The sequence below is a fragment of the Botryllus schlosseri genome, chromosome 10, assembly GCF_051294905.1.
Source record: "Botryllus schlosseri isolate E-star chromosome 10, Bs_hap1, whole genome shotgun sequence".
NCBI lineage: Eukaryota > Metazoa > Chordata > Ascidiacea > Stolidobranchia > Styelidae > Botryllus > Botryllus schlosseri.
The window spans coordinates 19,199,746-19,214,139 of NC_137245.1; the positions used below are offsets into that span (position 1 = coordinate 19,199,746).

At 41.8% G+C, this 14,394-nt stretch overlaps 1 protein-coding gene across 1 annotated transcript; it reads left to right on the forward strand.

Moving 5' to 3' along the window:
* Positions 1-793: 793 nt before the first annotated feature.
* Positions 794-14,011, forward strand: LOC145447960 (somatostatin receptor type 2-like). Its single transcript, XM_080326258.1, has 9 exons — positions 794-1,887; positions 1,946-2,108; positions 3,759-3,940; positions 9,466-9,696; positions 11,047-11,143; positions 12,391-12,585; positions 12,653-12,762; positions 12,827-12,945; positions 13,779-14,011. Exons 1-9 carry the CDS (start codon positions 1,652-1,654, stop codon positions 13,805-13,807), a joined length of 1,362 nt encoding a protein of 453 aa, XP_080182384.1. The 5' UTR covers positions 794-1,651; the 3' UTR covers positions 13,808-14,011.
* The last annotated feature ends 383 nt before the right edge of the window (positions 14,012-14,394 follow it).

A 14,394-nucleotide genomic window follows, 5' to 3' on the forward strand; every position in this document is an offset into this window, starting at 1 on the left:
GCCAAGTGAAAATGACCACAGTAATTCACAAACACCATGAATATCACAAACAACAACATGCTTCCGCCGCCAGCACGCTACGAAACCGTGTTCCCCGAAATGGGCGAATCGATTCGTGCTATTTGCGAGCAATGCAAGTTGTACTAACACTGAATCAAAATGCAATGCAGTTACTCACGACCAACTAAATCATCAATTTAAAAACGATAAACAAATGACTTTGGCAAAGACTTGCTCTGTGACTCGCATTCAGAAGACACGGCTCTATGTTCTTGACAGTGGATCACTTGACTCTCATTGTACAAGGCCGATATTGGAATAGGTAGCCTAAACGACGCGATTGAGAATTACCCGCAGATATCGTAATTGTTATAGTAAAAACGCATTCCGTATAGACATATGGGAGTAGCTTCGGCGTTGCGGAAAATGACATAATCGCGAATACACTGGGATATAGCTTTAAACTATTTCCCAACCTTTACGCCCTGGATTGACGCCAGCTGATTACATTTTCTAATTCTTATCGAACTCCGAAAAAGGCAATATACCGCTCCGTCCCGCTCTTAGCTCGCACATCCGAAACAACAACGAGCCATTTCTCTCCCGCTATAGAAACCGGAACGACATCCGCTTGTCATTATCCTCATTTTCGAAATCTACCGAGTCCAATGCCCGGAAGTTTATTATTGAATAATTACGAACAATCATCATCAAACTCTGCAAAACGGACTAAATGCGAGATGGTTAGATTGTATACGATAGGGGAGTGCGCCATCTGTACACCTATATCGTCCATTTATTGCGTTATCTCTGTTTTGATAGTTTCAATCTTCACGATGTAGCGGGAGTGATATTTTACTTTCGATACATTAAATTACTGTCAGCTTATGACTAATATAACGTCAATATTGTGCTTTATATACGTAATGGATATCGCTAATCACACCATAGATTTCAGGACAGGCATGCGTTGTTGCTGTCTACGTGCTACCTCTGATGTGACATTTGTTACAATGAATGGTGTATGTCACTGTAGATATTACTTTGCGTGGCGTGATTGTTGAGGTTGTCACTTGAGACAGCGCATTAAGATGCATATCATAAGCAATCTTCTTTTGGATAAAAGCTCGACTTCGTGTGTAGGTTCGCACAAACACACCAGAGACCGCAACATCTATTTGTGTGGTATGTGTCCGCATATGTTCGCCAGTCTTCTCTCATGAACAGGGAACAATGAGCATTGACAATACAAAGCTTCGTTTCAATCTATCCGGTATTCATGTGCATATTATTCATCAGCAATCTTGGTTAGGGTGTTTCACGTGTTGTCGTGCAGGTTGAGTTCAAAGAACCTGTTCACAGCTTTGTGAATCAACTGATCTACTTTAGCAACAATCGAAATATATGCGCAAGTAGCCTACACCATATCAGAGTATACATATTTCCAACAGGCACGATGTTGATCACAGTTGTGTATGAACTTCATGGAAGTGAAATCCATAGATGTAGTAGCGCATATCAGCGCGTTTCGTTGATACGAGATACATAGGATCAATGTGGTTGAAGGGCAGTGTATGAAATTGAATTACGCATCCTGATATATACTGCTTTACAATTCTACAGATTTCTAGCGAACACTTAGAAAAAAGGCATGACTAGCTCGGAAATACCTAGCTTTGAAATGCCTAGCATTGAAATACCTAGCTTTGAAATACCTAGCTTTGAAATACCTAGCGGAGGATCAGCACAACAAACTTACACGATGTCAGACGAATTGACTATCCAGTTCGTGTTGAAGATAATCATATACATAGTCGGTGTTTGTGGCAATATTTTGGTGATTTTTATGATTTTGTTCCTCCAGGAGTTCAAGAAGATTACTCACTGGTACGGGATTTAGGCTACTACTATTACGCGTTGAAAATGACCGATATTTCTTTCCAAGGTATGTTTTGCAAATGGCATTGGCGGACCTGATTTTCTTGCAAAATCTGCCGTTCAAACTGTCTGAAGACCGGTATGGGAGATGGATTCACGCAGATTGGCTGTGCTCCGCTCAACAGACTGTCTTGTATCTGACTTACTATGCATCTATTATGTTTTTAGTGGTAAGCGTTGGTTTTATATGGTTCTACCGCACGAATGATGATGAATTCCAACGACTTAATTACACTGTCAGCGAAAAGAGTGCTTATTATCACCCTCAAAGGTACAACACGAAAACCTAACGCTGAACCCACTTTCCCTGGCATATATCTTGATATGAACTGGTGATTGAAAGTTAATTGCATCATTTCCATCATCTGGAATGGATGCGACTGCTGAATTCTGTACCAGAAAGTGCCAACGACCTGATGCGAACCCTGCGCGATGGGGGAAATCTGTAAAATACAAGATTTTAATTCACCGTGTTTCGTGATGAGTATTTATGCACCATACGAATAGCCATAGAGACAACCTGTGTCGACGAAATGCGTGGTGATAAACTGTCTGGAATAATTTTGCTGTAGTGGATAAATGGCATAATATAGCCATTTAGGCAAGCGGGTCCGATATGAATAATGCGCCGAGACCACCGGCCGCAGATAGGCACGGGACCGTAACTGCCGCATCCCAAGCCCCCCAATTGGGGGGGGGGGGATCTCGAAGGAGGCCCAAAATGATTTCGTGAATTAACATAAATTATAGATTTTTTTTCTTAAATTCATGCAACTTTTTCAAAAATGCGGTTTAATGGTCTCAGATATCTTGATAATTGGGTACCCTTCCCCCAAGAAAAAAATATGCATGATTTATAGAAATAGGTATTTCGGCGCCACGATTCACCAAGATGTACAAAGTATTAGGCCTTGTAACATGCGACATCGAGAAGTCTGCCAGAACCTTGGCCGAAAAGGACTGCCTTTGTGCTGACTGAATACTTCGATATATAAACATATTTGTTTAATTGTCCAGTGACAAGTAGCGGTCAAAAAGTAACAGCTTATGGGGATCTGGGGTTTGGTCTATCCCCTACGGGGGGGGGGGGGGGGCACGAGCAAAGTTTTGGGGGACCTGACGAAGTTCAGTTTCGGTCCTGTATAGGCCGATAGTATAATCACAAGTATAGTAGCCACAAAGCCGACCATCTCATTAAGAATTGATAACGATGAAGTGATGTGATTATGAGACAGAGCGTAAAGAATTCTTACAGGTTACTGAATAAATTTTGTCCGAAATGTTCATGTGCAAAGTCAGCATACGCCACTTTTTGTGACTTCAGTATTGTTTGGCCCCTCTCTTATTCGCTCGAATGTAAGCTAACGCTCGTAAACGACTAAGCTAAATTATAGACCAAGGTCGCGGGCCCCCGAGCTGAACTCTTTTATTCAAGCACGTGGCAAAATGTTTCTCCACGAGCCGCAGGTTTCCCATGCCCTCTGCACAATGCACATCCCTGTTCCATATTACCAACCTACCTTATGTCGAAATGACGATGGCATCTTTATGTTAATACCGTTGAATTCGTCATGATGATGCCTAATTGTAGCCTATGTATATACCTATCTAACGAAATATGCTTACTCCCACTATCCTTACGTCAGATTAATAAGGGCACGGCATTGAACAAAAAAGGGAAACATGTGACGTCGATGCGTTTAAGACGCTCTTCAATCTCTGTAACTGTAATCACCAATTCTTTTAAGTTCATACTGCAACCACCTCTGGTCGTTTATTCGATGGCGTTAAAATATTCTCTTCTATTTCATTCTGACAAGATAATGGCTATGGACAGATACCTCGCTGTATGCCATCCGATGTCGTCATTCGTGCAAAAAGCGAGAAGACCTAAGATTGCGTACGTCACTGCTTTGGTTACGTGGACCGTTGCTATTTTGATGTCCATACCGGTGATGCTACACAGTGGCCTGGCGGGATTGCAACCGGCGTGTAGATGCAGGTATGTATTTTGTATAGGTAAGGAATAGACACGATATTATCGCAAGTACTAGCGACGTGGTTTATTGGCCGCATCACATGCAAACCTATAGATCAGCGTCGGGCAACATAGGCCCGCGGGCCGGATCCGAACCGCAGACGTTTTCAATTCGTAGACATGATAATGCGGCCCACGGGTCCACACTCAACATACATTTTCGACCATGAACATGAGCAATAACAAGACAAAGCTGCTTTTCAACCTAACTGACGTTCACGTGTAGTCTTTACTAAGAGTTACCATATTTCTGTGACTTAAATTCCGGACGCGCTTCAGCGCCCACTAGCGAATTTTAAAATGAGCTATGAGTACATTGTCCGTCAATATGATGTGGCACTAGCGAAGCTTTGCCTATCGACCAGAGGTGGGTACTATCCGCTTCAGGAGTATGTGTTTATTAGGGCTGTTCAAAAATAACTTTTTTTTCCCGATTCAAGCCGGTCACCTCTTAAATCGTCAGGTTGCAGTAGAAAACCTTGCTCACCAAATTTCACCCGATTCCAACCAGTAAAGGCCTCCGCAGATCCAATTAAAATTTTTAATTTATTATGGAAAATTAAAAAAAAAAATTTCCAAATTTTTCTGCCACCCCCATGAAATTGTTGAGCTGTCTTCAAAGACGTTGCAAAACAAATTTGAGTCAATTCCGACCAGTAGAAGCGGAGTTATGTGAGTTTTTCGATGATATTTCTCGGATTATCCTTGATTGGTGGATAATCCTCGATTTATCAACGAAAAACTCACATAACTCCGCTTCTACTGGTCGGAATTGACTCAAATTTGTTTTGCAACGTCTTTGAAGACAGCTCAACAATTTCATGGGGTTGGCAGAAAAATTTGGAAATTTTTTTTTTTAATTTTCCATAATAAATTAAAAATTTTAATTGGATCTGCGGAGGCCTTTACTGGTTGGAATCGAGTGAAATTTGGTGAGCAAGGTTTTCTACTGCAACCTGACGATTTAAGAGGTGACCGGCTTGAATCGGGAAAAAAAAGTTATTTTTGAACAGCCCTAGTGTTTATGTGTGGTAAACCGGACTGAACCAACATTTTTTCAGCCTCCTCCCGCACAAATATACACTGATCTTAGGCTCACCATATGTAAGCACCTATGCCCGGTCATACTTACGAACTATTTCAGAAGCTGATTACGTTAAACATAAACGAGAACCCCATAATAACGGCAAATGACTCACAAGTTTAGAACCACTATCTTTGACTAAAGCAGGGGCGGGCAACTTCTCCATCCGGCTGGCCAGATAGCGGAGCATGAACACGAGGCGGGCCGTATTCCTGAATTTTTTATGAGTTTAGAGGAACTCCTCCTCCCCCGTGGGAACGCGTCACAGATCCTTCCAGCCTACCTTGCACTACCCTTTGAACATACAATTCAGAGACGTACCCATTCCTGCAGTTGCGAACTATATCTGGATTGGACGACCGATTCACGGACGAGCCCAAATCGGTGATATGAATGTGATCAAAAATCAAAGTATATTTGGCTTCTAGTCGCGTCATGCGCGAAAATATTTTGCATAAATGAATGAATTTGATCAATGACATTGGTGAGTGTATGAGCAAGTGGTTTCTTCGAAAATTTACAACACGTATATAATTATAATTTTGAACATTGATTTGTTGAAAACTCGTGCAGCTCAACGGCTTCGGGCTATTCTAATGTATCTATGATACTGTATTCTCATAGTCAAGACACGTACGTAGCAGTGTTGGGATCAAGTCACTGCCTTCGAGTCACGTGTCATCTCGAGTCATTGCACATTATGACTAGAGTCAAGTCAAGTCAATCGAATTTCAAATATGACTCGAGTCAAGTCAAGTCACGAGTCAAGTCAAATCGAATTTTCGAAGTTTGAGTGATGATGCAAAGTCATTACATTTTGTTAACTGGGGGAAGGGAAGATTAATTGACCATTTATCTTGAATCAAATAACGAATATAAAGTTAAATATACATGCAAAAAGATGTTGTATAGATCACGCACACGAAGAACTGCTAATAAAATACGTGAGTAGGAGTAAAAACGCCCAGGCGAGGTAAGGCGCCCACCATCAATATGACAGAATAAAGCGAGCGTTGAATGCGTCATAGTATCTCAAATATCGCCTAATGGTCAGACGAAACCATCACTTTGATTTCCACGTTCTAATGAAGATTTTTAACGTTTTATGAGAATTTATGACTTCTACACATACTCTTACCAAAAGAGAGCCTTTTACAACCAAGTGAAATGTCATATTTAACGGATGCTACAGAGAGTTTTCCGGTACTATTTACGATTTTACTGTGTGTAGTTGGATTTAAGCCACAGTACGAAGGCAAATTCACGCAATAACCACCTGGTAACTTATCCGCAAACAATGGCAACCTCAAGGCTAAAACACCTACCCCTCCCGTGGGGTAAAACGCCCCACCCCTCAAAGTCCAGTAAATATGGATTAAGTGGTCGTTTATGGGTTCATCAAGGAAGCCTACACGGAGAACGCCATTTCTATCGAAATTGCTATTCAGCTAGCGAATGTAGGCTTTCCCTCTGACTAAACAACATATATTTCAAGAAATTCCGACTTTCTTTTTTGATTTATCATGATCAGTTGGTATTTCTGGATAAAATTTGTTTTCAAAAGATCCGGTACGTCATGATGAGGCGGAGAAGCATGTATAGGTCTGTATAGAGAATAAGTATTAATCGGTTACTGAGTGTCATTTGTGGCAAAACGTCAAATTGATGGACATAGATGAATGATAATTTTACATGTGATATAATTGATACTTGTACTTTCCAAACGATCGTGGTAGAGGGGGGAGAATATCTCTCGCGCAAATTCCGAAATTCGATCCGTTTCGACTGGTTTGGTGGATATTATGACGTTTCCCGCTTAGGGTAGGCGCGTTGCCCCACCCTAACTGTATAGCTACATCCCACATGCTAGAGTTTGTTATCACCAGCCGATATAGAGGACCGAATACGAAGCCTCGAGAAGATGATCAAATTAGTTCGATTAGCTTGATTTAAATCATACAAGAGCGTTGTTAAAGGTGACCACTGCGCAATGTAAGCACTGAGCCGTCTAAGAAACAGAGATACCTTTCTATTATAATAATATAGGCTATTGCTACTACGACAATGTATCCTGTGATTGTTTCGTTTGCTGTCAATTTATTTGTGATGTAACAATGGATGATCAGTGAACCATGCAATAAGTAACCGACTGGTTGCTCTCACAGGTGACACGGGCGTATCGCGAACAACTCGAACATACATAAGATAGAGTGATTTATTCGACACCGTTTACTTAATGCAGGGGTTCTCAACTTCCCTTGTACAACGGGCCGCATTTTTACAAATAAATACGCTGCGGGCCGCAGAATATTATTATCATGTATTTGTGGGCTACTATTAAATTCAGGCTAGCCTACTATAGCCTATATTTACCAGTCGTATACTGGCATTTAGTACATTTTCATGCTTTCTAAAGCATTAATGGACAGCGTTCGTAAGTTTACATTAGCTGTTTTTTTTTTGGTGAGAATATGTATCTTACAGCGGCGCAAGTAAATCCCCATATGGAGCCTGCATTGCATTCGTTTCTAAGTAGGTATATGCACCCAAAACCCTCCCAACAGAGAACTGAACTCCGTTTCAATGCGTGAGTGGACATGGAGCAAGTATGAAATAACGGCCACACCTTCGTTACAGAGGCCATTATCATGAATTTCAGCTCTCAGTGATATGAGAAGAAGTCTGTTGTTCGGGGTCATTTCTGAGCAAACCATTCAACCCTTCTCCATTCCTTCCATGACTGATGGAGCCCTGCACCGATAATGATGATGATGAGTCAGCTTGGTAAATTTGTTGTTTTTCCTCTGCAAATATGTCTACTCTGATTAAATGCACCCAGATAATTAGCTATGCCATGTCTGTGGAGTCGGTGGATTCGTCCAATGCTAGGCTAAAGTAGTCTACGCGGCAACATGGTTCAGAAAATGCGATAAAAGATCGACTTGCATTGCTGTTACTCTTCTTGTCACGGTTGAATCAGACAACTGTAGCTTCGAAATTTGTCAGGTTATGTTGGCCTCGCTGCTAAGTTCTGGAAACAGCGAATATTCGCACAGTATGTTGAAGTCTTATTGAAATCACACCCTCTCTAGCAGATTTCTTGGGTTTAGCGATATTCTAAGCAATTTTGAAAGATGCGTCTGTAACGTCGCTGCCAATTTTAACAATGCCCGACATATGGATTGCTGGGCTTCCACCAAGCTAGCTTCGTTTTTTCTAAGATCAGGCGACATGTGAAACTCCAGAAGGAACATGCGTAGGCTAGTATCATTTCAAGCTTCGAGGCTTCGGTACGACACCTGTTCTTTGCCAAATATGACTCATCGATTTACCATTTATATCTGGGAAAGCAAATTCATTGCTCGACGCAGAGTTACAAACCCAGCTTTCGACGTTCTCGTTACTAGTACTTGTTTCTGCTCAAACCATTCACGATGTGTGAAACACATTTTAAAAGTGTTCAACGCAGCGGGATTCTCTTGAAGCAGAGTGCAGCCGAATATCGATTCAAAACAATAACAATCTAAAATTCAGCATAGGCCTATATCAAGAAACCAGAACACATCGAAGAATGAGTAATCAAACGAAACAGACAGTGTGATAAGAAAGCTAAGTAGCTAAATTAATATGTAACAATTCTGTGCCAGTATAGTAATTGCTTCCGTAATGAAAGATGTCGCGGGCCGCAAAATAAACGTCTGCGGGCCGCATGCGGCCCGCGGGCCGCGGGTTGAGAACCCCTGACTTAATGACTTGAATTTGACTCGCGAATTTTGCTCCGAGTCACGAGTCAATCCACATTTCTGAAGCGCCGAGTCAAGTCAAGTCAAGCCATTTTTGCAAAGTGACTCGAGTCAAGTCAAGTCATACGAGAAAGTTGACTCCAGTCATCCCAAAACTGGTACGTAGAGACACTAAATCGCGAATTATTTTTACTTTGAATCCATCTTCCCTAAAATATTCCACTATTTATAAATATTACGAATATTCTCGAGAAATTTGGGAATGGCATGGCCCCATTCGCCCGTGGCTACGTCAATGCGGTGAAGATCAGTTGTATCGGAACTTCGCTTCGTCTTGGGAATGTTCATGCTCGAAAATGTTTGCGCCTGAATGCCTGTAGACGGCGACGCGGGCCTCATCATCACGTAAGACTGAAAACTGCTGGCGGACCACACAACATCCCGTCGCGGGCCGGATCCGGCCCGCGGGCCGTATGTGGCCCGCCCCTGAACTATACAATTCCTTCAAACAGATTAAAACAGCATTCTACATATCTTCCGAGTATTTAGGAAGCTGCCGGAAGCTATAAAAAAAAGTTGCAAAAACTTGCCCTACTAATAAAACAACAATGACGCATCGGCCAACTGCGCTGATTGTCTTTATTTTTCTCGATTCCATCCAGGCTTCAATTTCCCATAGAAGAAACTGCGTATTGTCAGTCGAGTGGTTATAACGTAGCGTCGACGACCGAGATGGCCGCCTGTCGCAATCTCTCTCTGCCGAGTCCCGAGAGATGTGTGGACGGCGACGCGGCTTTTCAAAATCTTAACCTTACAGATGTATTTGGCGGTTTGGATATAACGTCATTCAACATGACTCCTGGAAATGCGCCGCAAACGGGAAACTTTGAACAGTAAGTATAACCGTTACCTCAAAGACAAATTCTATTGGGTGTAGTATTTTTAAACTCTTGTAATCAATTGGTGCTGCTTGCTGCAAATTCATGATACATTGACCGGTATCGGTCGTTTCTAAGGTGCACGCATGCGCAAATTGTCACTGCTAACACGGTCTACGCCAGTGGTTCTCAAACTTTTTAGACACGCTCCCTTTGGTGATAGTGACAAATTTCGCGCCCCCTTATCGTCATACAAAAAATATCAAAAATAACAACTAGAATGTTTCTGATTCCAACGCATAGTTCGGTGGCATGGAAGGCTATCACTGTAGAGATACCTCTCAAACATGACACGTAGACAGTACACAGAGTAATAATTACGAGTCGGAAGCAAATTTCGTATAGCGCGAAAAACTTCCAGTTCAATATTTTGTCAAATAACGTCATTAGGGTCATTTAAATAGTGAAGTCATGTTGAAGAGAAATCATGATGCTGCTTGCCGAAGCATTGCAAATGAGATCGCGGGTTTACATGGGCATTGGGCATGGGCAATTGGGCATATTTGTGTCGCAGCGTAAGGGGTACAGCAGCTCGGGGATTATGCTACGCAAGTTGCAACAGCCAGAAATCTTATATGCAATTCTGCAATGACTATTGTTATGTTCTTGATCTAGTTCGAACAATAATTCACACGGCGAGGTTTCAATAGGAAACCAGTATACTATCAGTAGAACAACAACTTGAGACAGGCGACACGATCTATAGTGCATGTAAACGAAGTGACCCGTAGACAACAGAACACGAGGGTATAAATACGAAGCAAAACACACGAGCAAATAATGATTAGCGGTAATTACTAATCCTAGACAAATAAGAGACAAACGATATCAACTTAAAATGCACGAACATAACAACTATGCTGTCATTACAGCACTGCTCACGAGTGTAGTTTTTCTTTGAGATTGGTCTGGAACGCGTGAGCGTCTGAGCGATACCAATATTATCGTAGTTTAGCGACAATCTTACCTGAAGGTCGCGGTATAGAAACCGGGTTTAACAAAGTTATAAATAACGATGGGGCCTCTCGAAGCCGAACCGCGAAAAACTAAAGCGTGGCACGAACATGGCTAAGATTTGCAATTGTATAAATTGCAGTACCATACATGCCCTAAATTTCGAAATCAACACCTTTATCAGCCCTACGGGTAAATCTGATCATGTTTGCTGAGGAAGGATAAGACGTTGATAGCAGAATATGCAAGTACAAATACCAATATTATTGTCTGAATTCACCTCTTGACTCAACAAATAATGTATACCCGTAGCATGGACCATTCGCAGGTTATTATTTCTGTAATTTTCAGGGTAATGGGCCTGAATTGCATGTACGACGTAGCTCGACCAGGCTGGAAAGTTTTCACTATTCTTACTTCCGCAGGAATGTTCTTTTTTCCGTTGATGGTAAGTAGTATAGAATTTCGGCTCTTTTTAACATTGTCACAATCAATCTAACATATCAAACTCGTCTACGGAAACTTGCCACATTCATTTTCATCGCTAGTCCTTTTTCGGTTATCCTTTATCTTTTATCATCCAGTGTGCACTGTGCAGTGTGCAGTGCATGCCTCTTTTTACATACTCTAGCAGCCTAGGCCAAGGTGTGTGTCCGATTTAAAGACTATTCTCCAAGTCGCTCCGACACCCGCCTATCTTTTCTAGGCGCATGGATAAAGTACAAGCAAATAGGCTAATGACGCTGACTAGCTTGAAATTAGTCAATTAGATCGAGTTAGTCTCATTAAAACGCGTGGTAATATAATTCGGAAATGAAATACTTTCCGCATCAAAATCGGCGACCACGAGAGGAAATACTAGGGATGGTATGAACTTGAGTGGCACGAAAAGTAGGAGCAATCCGTATTTGTATCATCTCGTAAACGTGACGATAAAAAATGTAACTCCAGATACGGATTCAGCGCTTCCAAGAAAGGTAAGAATGACCCCAACACAGTTTGGTGCAAAAATTGTGTAGACCATTGATGTGAATATTCTGTGAGCTGATCATCAGCTGCGCCACTCATGTCTTATCTCAATAATCATAATCCAACATAAGCCCAGAACTTGACTTCAAACTGCTCCGGCTACATTTTAGTGTCTCCAGGTCAGGGTTGTAATGAATCGAGCCGCAATTTTTCGTTGACTCGGGGCATTTTCTTAAAAATGAAAAATGGCTGGACTCAATTCGGGTCAATTTGTATATTGACTTGACCATGACTCGACATATTCTATTTGACTTGTTCAAGTCTCGTATATCAGGACCAATTATTGAAAAGTAGGCCCAGACACTGTATTTTATCTGTTTGAGTAAACATGTTCATAATGAGAAAAAGAAGAATATTGTCAATCCGCGGACGATACTGAACAGTAAACACTATGTGACTTGTACTCGGCTCGAGTCTTAACACTATGAGTCGGACTCTACCCGTCGCTCCGTGACTTGGACTCGGACTTGACTAGGTGGTTAATTAAAAATGACTGGACTCGGAACCTTGTGTCTCTAACCTACTCCAACTTTCTCTTTATAATGCATGTGTGTTACGGTCTTAATATTGTCATTCTTCACGATTCGTTGGCACCAAAATAGTCAACCTCTTCCGGGAAGTCTGCGGGCGAAAGGCGAAAAGTCATAATCATCATGCGCATTCCAGATAATCTCCGCGTGTTACGGCCTGATCATAATGAGACTTCTCGCTTCGTCGGCGCCAAAATCATCAGGAGGAAAGTCTGAGCGCGAAAAGCGGAAGGTGACAATCTTGTGCGCATTGCTGACCATTCTGTTCACTGTATTTTGGTTGCCGTTTCACGCGTTCCATTTGGCGAAAATCGTTGGAATTCTCGCGAGCGTAAGTAGTATTCACGGATGCCATACACGGATGACACCGATCCCTCTCTTGTGCATCCTCATTATAGAATGAATTTTGCAATAACTTCGCGGCGGCCGTGGCGATGTTGGCGTATATAAGCTCCGCGACTAATCCCTATCTTTACAACTTTCTGGGATCGTTCAAAAAGAGAATGAAGTACGACATATACGATGCGGTTTGATGTTGCTTTCCATTTGCACAACATTGTTTTCGATTCAAGGCAAATCAAAGAATCGAAGACGATGCAGAACCTGCTATCGGCGGCAGGTTTGACGCGGGCGACTGGAAGTACCGCCAACGAGAGTGCTTCGTCGGATGGCGCGAAATCCACGGGTAAAGGTGGGCATTGGCATATGCAGATTGATAAAAAATTGATATTAGCAATTGTGGGCATTATATAATAACGAACAATGTACCTAAACAGTGAAGGTATAAGTTGGTTTCTCTTCGAGCACTACATAGGCCTATGCTCTGTACCCGCACGGCATCAGGCCATATCTCTCCTCGAAACAACTTCACTTCTCCAACATATGCATGTCGTTGGTCTGGAGGTGAAAATTTGAGACTTGAAACGACCAATATAACTTCTGTGTATAGTGAATACTACATTTCTTCACTCCATGATTTTCGATGCTGGTCTCTAATAAGCAATCAGCATAGCAACAGTCATTAATAGAGCAGATGCGAATTCGCATTGGAGATTTCTTTATCTATGCTTGCCACGAAACCTTTAAGCTTAAGACGAATAAATGTGGCAACTGTAGATATGGTTTTTCCATGTGCATTGTATATTATGTACAAGCGCCACTAAGAGCAGGCTATGGTACGCTACTAAAATCGGTGTTCATGTAAGATTTTGCCACGGAAAGTCACAGTACGCAAAATAGGAAGTTAACGGAACGACACTATCATGCTAAGAGTATTTTGGAATCATGCTAGTCGAAACTTAAGCGATGATATATCATTGTATGCGGATGACGCCCATGTGTGTATACTATACGGATACGGACTTGGTTTTGGTACGCTTATATCAGAGAAATGGTAATTTTGGGATGCATGACTGTAGCGACCAAGCGTATACCACGTAGTAAAATCCCATAACTAAGTGGCTGTTTTTATGCTCATTGTTATATATTCTGTGTGCCATATCCTTTGCAATTGTGCTATTCCAGCGATTCCAATGAATTCAATGATTCAATGAAGTAAAGGCCGGCATGACGAAGACGCGGAATGAAAATCGCAGATATGCGATAAAGATGGAGAAATTGAAACGACCGTTTTTCGTGCAGAATCATCAGCATCTTTCTAGCAACGCTTTATGCATGATATTGATCCCGTTTATTGACATATTCGGCAGTGGGTGATTCCATCAGTTAAGACAATATGCACCCGAATTCAGCATTAATTGCCTGTTTCTGCCGAGGTATTCTAGGCTATGGGCCTATATCTTTATGTGTTTATTTTGGTATATATGATAGTGCTCACAGTATGACAGGGGTACTTAAACTGGGGTTCCTGTTCCCCATTGTGCTTCCCGGGTCTAGTTGTATGCGTGCAATGCAGCCCAATGAAAGCCCAAGGACTATAGACCAAAAGCTATTATGAAGTAGGTCATCCTCGCACCAAAACGCAGAATGTATGACATAGTAAACAATGCTAGTTGGACTATATAGGCCTTTTACTCGTGCCATCGACATGATTCCATCAGATTTGGCCCATTTCTAACACGTTTCTAGGCATATGGTCAGATACTATTTATATTATTTTAGAAATTTAAACCGCTCATGG